At 39.6% G+C, this 5,194-nt stretch overlaps 1 protein-coding gene across 1 annotated transcript; it reads left to right on the top strand.

Moving 5' to 3' along the window:
* The first annotated feature begins 319 nt into the window (after nucleotides 1-319).
* Nucleotides 320-2,040, top strand: LOC309497674 (putative nuclease HARBI1). Its single transcript, XM_082167994.1, has one exon. It carries the CDS (start codon nucleotides 556-558, stop codon nucleotides 1,579-1,581), a length of 1,026 nt encoding a protein of 341 aa, XP_082024120.1. The 5' UTR covers nucleotides 320-555; the 3' UTR covers nucleotides 1,582-2,040.
* Nucleotides 2,041-5,194: the final 3,154 nt, after the last annotated feature.

Genomic DNA, 5,194 nt, shown 5'->3' with positions numbered 1-5,194 from the left:
TGTGCGTGTGTGTGGCTATGTTGTGAGACTAGTATCGGGAGCTAATCAGTCGGGACTTAGGCACGATCTTTAATACAACGAACAAAATAAAGATTTTGTTGGCAATGCATATTTTATTTTAAGACTTAACAATTGTAGTCCTTTGTGAGTGTGTGTGTGTGTCTTAGTCGCGTGGGTGTTGCAACACGGTGAAAAAGGCAGAGGGGTAGTTAGCTAAGTGCACTGCCTAGCAGTTAAAAAATGACTGGCTAGGGCTGAGATGGGGATAATCTTTAAAAAGACTGTTTGTGGGATTAGTCTTTAAAAAGACTTTGGCCCGGTTTCACAGACATGGCTTAAGCCTAGTCCCAGACTAAACTGCCCACTTGAGCTGTCTTAACTCAAAGCGACTTGCACAGATATATATTAAAATAGTCAAAGATTTAGCCTGTTCTGGATTAAACAAAGCCGATTGCAAGAGGAAGGATTATAGCTAGTCTATGACTAAATTGAATCTTAAATTAATCCTTCAAAGAGGCAGGTTTAACTCCTGCTTAGTACTGTTTGTGAGGGAGCATGGAATATTTGGAATATCTAAATGAAAACCAACATGCACAACAGAGGCCAGCCAGAGTACTTGTGGATAGGAGTGATCCATTACATTACTTTGATGACACAGCTTTTCAAGACCGCTTTCGTATGTCCAAGGAAAATGCAGTGGAGATAATATCTTTGCTTGAGCCTAGACTTTCCTGTCTGTCTCTGAGAGGAAGGCCTTTACCCATTTCTCTCCAAGTTCTGCTCACACTGAGGTTTTTTGCGTCCGGGACCTTTCACCGTGAAACTGGTGATTTGTGTGGTGCCAGTGAAGCAACTGTGTGTAGAATAGTTCACAAAGTCAGCAGAGCCATTTGTGAACTGAGGAGTCTTTACATAAAGTTTCCTGATGCTGCTGACCAAGCCAAATATAAAGTGCAATTCAATGAATATGGGCACTTCCCAGGTGTCATTGGCTGTATAGATGGATGTCATGTTCCTGTCAAGTGTCCATCAACCCCTGATGCTGAGGAGTACAGGAACCGTAAGAACTGGTTTTCTATCAACGTTCAGGGTGTATGCACACCTAATTTAGAGTTTTCAAACATTGTTGCGCGCTGGAAAGGTTCAACTCACGTTTCAAGGATTTTTGTCAACTCTTCATTATGTGCTCAGTTTCAGAGTGGACAGTATAGTGGACTTCTACTTGGTGACAGTGGATATGGTCAGAGTAACTTTTTATTCACTCCATACATAAATCCCACAACAGCTGAGCAGCAAAGATACAACAGAGCTCATATCCGAACAAGAGGCATGGTTGAACGCATGTTTGGAATATGGAAAAATCGATTCCAGTGTTTACGTAATACACTTCGCTTCAGGCCAAGGAGATGCTGCAAGGTCATCATTGCTACAGCGGTGCTGCACAACTACCTGAAGCAGCGCTGCTGTCCTGATCCTCCAATGGAAGATGACGATGAAGCAGATGTGCCCATGACTGAGGCAGCCAGTGACCAACGAGGACTTGCACACAGAGTTGCTTTCACATTGCAGCACTTCAGCTAGATGAGATGTATTTCAATATGGAATGTATTCATTATGCCTTATTTTGCCTTGATAATTTTTGTTCTGTACAAAATTAAAATAGTGAGCAGCAAAATTAAAAAAAATTACTAAACCAATACTGGTTGAAAATGTAGTTTGTGGTTGTTTAAATACACTCAGTCATGAATATCTAAATGACAAAAGGTTTATTTTTGTTTTTATTGTTTATACATCATATTGTTCACCATGGCTGGTAATCACAATTGCCTCCTTACTGTATCGTTTTTGGATCATACCTCTTTCTTCCAACTTCATATCCAATTCAACCTGTAGAATTCTCATTTTCATTTCATGTTCTTCCTTCAGATATTTCATTTTTTCCTCATGAAATTCTCTGGCTAACTTTTCATGGATGGTCATCTTGCTTGTTCTCTGCTGAAAGGTGGTGGCAGCATCTTTTCTCAGGGATGCAGGAGCAGATGTGGAAGGCACACACTTACTGTGCTCTGGCTTTTCCAACCCGTTCAGATTCCTTTCTTCTGTGGGGAAAAACAGAGGCACAAATAAATTCACATGATCCTTACAATGAAAGAAGAATAAAAATTGACAGAGTGGAATATATGTACCAAAGGAAGAAATCAATTTCTTTCTAACATACCATTTGTGCTCAGATCTTCATCTGAACTGTTCAAGTGATCATCATCTGGTATACCATCCAGAAGTTGCTGGTGCTGTATTATTCCAGACAGCAAGTCACTCAATTCATCAGTTTTGTCTTTATTTGGTGGTCCACCACCAGTAGTAAATCGCTGTCTTCTGATCTCTGCATTCTGTCGTTTTAAAGCCAGTTTAAGGTTCTTCCACAGAGTCTATACAGGCAAAAATCATTCATTATAAATTGTCCCAAAAATATGAATATGAGAAATGAGCAATGATAATAATGAAGAAATCTCACCTGAAGCTGTTGTATTGTTCTTGTGGTTGCATTTTCATTTGCATTAAATTCATTGCAAATTGCATTCCAAGCACTCCTTTTCTTTTGCTCACTAGCAGTAGTGTGGATTTTACTTTCAATAACTGGATGGTTGGTCAAAATTTGTTTCAGTAGTGTTTTTTCATACTCACTGAAGTTTTTGGAACAAATTCTTTTTGCATCTGCCATTGCTTTGTGTCAAAATGTACACCGATAATAATGTTTTCTGGTCCATTCCAGGTTTTTATGAGCACCATCAGCCCAACGGCATGTGCTTATACTCAACTTAATCAGGCCTATCCCAGGTGTTTTCATTTAAGCTTACTTAATTTACTCCAGGACTCTGTAGTCTCAGACTAACCAAGCTTATTTTAAGCCACGTTCATGAAAGGTTATTAAATGCCCCAGTTTAACTAGTACACATTAAGGCCTACTCCTGGCTTATGCTAAGCCATGTCTGTGAAACCGGGCCATTGGGTTTTGAAGTGTAGGCCTAAGTAAATCAATATCGAGATTGATAAAAGATAGACTAGCGAGAGTTGGCACAAGCGAACTTGGCAAGAGACTAGACCAGAGTGAATGGAGTTTCCACCGTTTTTTTAAATAGGGCCTATTCACCTTCTTTCCTACATTTAGATAGGTGGGCAAATGCATTTTTGTCTCAGTGCATGGATTGTTTTAGTTTGACAGGGTCGGCGCGAGCTTAGCTTAGCTTAATGAATGGAATCCTTTGTTGCCAGCTAGCATGTCCTGAGTAAAAGTGATCAAACCACCTAAATTACTTCTTGTGGCCTGCGTATTCACAACGAGTACAAATAGCGATGCAGATTAACACTAGGCGATTTCCTAGGCAGATATTGACTTGGGACTATATTAGGGTGAAGCACAGGCGAAGCACTGCTACTTGGGCGCAGAGATATCACGCAACACATCAAGTCAATATCTGCCTAGGAAATTGCCTAGTGTTAATCTGCATTGCTATTTGTACTCGTTGTGAATACGCAGGCCACAAGAAGTAATTCGTTTAAAAAAAATATTTTTATCACTTTTAATCAGGACATGCTAGCTGGCAACAAAGGATTCCATTCATTAAGCTAAGCTCGTACCGACCCTGTCAAACTAAAACAATGCATGCACTGAGACAAAAATGCATTTGCCCACCTATCTAAATGTAGGAAAGAAGGTGAATAAGCCCTATTCCAAAAAACGGTGGAGTGTTCCTTTAAGGATTTGTTCAAAGAAATGACTGATTCTTCAGATCATATCATATCAGAAAACTGAGGCTGTATCCGTCATCCCTATAGACCAGGGGTCCCCAACCCCCGGGCCGCACAGAAAGAATAAATAACTTGCCGTATTTTCCGGACTATAAGTCGCTCCGGAGTACAAGTCGCATCAGTCAAAAATGCGCCATGAAGAAGAAAAAACATATATAGCCTAAGTCGCACTGGACTATAAGTCGCATTTATTTAGAAATGTATTTCACACAAAAAAAAAAAATGTTACAGACGGGTAGGGTTGGGAATCGTACGAAATTTTTCGGTTCCGGTTCCGCCTAACGGTTCCGGTTCCGATTCCGGTTCCATTAAAATTATTTAACAACTAATAAATAAATAGTGGTAAGAAAAATGCACAATTCTCAACTCAAACAATCCTTTTTGTGTTTATTACTTACTGTCAAATGAATTTACAGGTTGGCAATGTAAAAAAAAATCAACATATATTAAAGTATTTAGCAATTTTTGCAAAACATTTTTTTTTACAATTTTTCTGAAGGAAAATCAACATGTCTGCTTTCTCTGGGAGAATTCGGGACCTCTCCTGGCTTATTGTGTCTCCAGCAGTGGAGAATACCCTCTCTGAAGGAGTCGAAGATGCTTGGACAGACATGTATGATTCAGACAGGTGAAACAGAACAGGCAATGCCTCTCTCTTCTCCCACCACCAAACAGCAGGGTCTTCATAGGTGGGGATTGAGGACATGTCTTTGTAGAAAAGAAGTTCTCTGTCAACTCTCTCATCAACTGACAAGCCAATGCCAGTAGCATTTGGAAGCACAATCCCCTGCAGAGCTTTATCCTCCTTTTCAAACAGAACTGCTAATGGACACTTTTTTACTTTCTTGCAAGGCATTTCCTAAAAAGCAAGAAAATTTGTGTTAGTTAGTTAGTAATATGAACAATATATATCTTTGCCAACAACACCAGACAATGTATCTTTATCATTGTGAGTTTGCATTCACCTTTGAAGTGTCTTTTTCCATTTCCTGCTCTTCTGACACCTCCTTTAGAGAGAGCTTTGCATTAGAAGCAGATATTCACAGTATACATTGTTCCCTGTGTGTATGTGTGTTTGTGTGAAAGAAAACAACAATACCTTGTTTTGTGCCATTACTGCAGCCAGTTTCACCCTCTCCCAAATGTTGTCTACAAGTAGCTAATTTTTGAAGCGTGGATCCATCACTGTAGCCTCTTCAAGGAAGTGCCTGATGTCCTCATTCTTTAAGATAAAGATAATACATTCAAACAAGTAATCTGTAAATGGTACTGAAGCACTAAGCAGTAATCTGTACTTGGTATTTCATGATTATCATCATCATGAAATAACAAGTGGTATCTGGGTAGTGTATTTTACTGTCTGCAGTACCTGGTACCGCTTGGA

Source organism: Leuciscus leuciscus (genome assembly GCF_965113295.1).
Source record: "Leuciscus leuciscus genome assembly, chromosome: 4".
In the NCBI taxonomy this organism is placed as follows: Eukaryota; Metazoa; Chordata; class Actinopteri; order Cypriniformes; family Leuciscidae; genus Leuciscus; species Leuciscus leuciscus.
This window is presented reverse-complemented; position numbering and strand designations above follow the sequence as displayed.

Bases quoted from the DNA above. Each gene is read 5' to 3' on its own strand.
- LOC309497674 (XM_082167994.1), top strand. From the start codon at position 556: ATGGAATATTTGGAATATCTAAATGAAAACCAACATGCACAACAGAGG.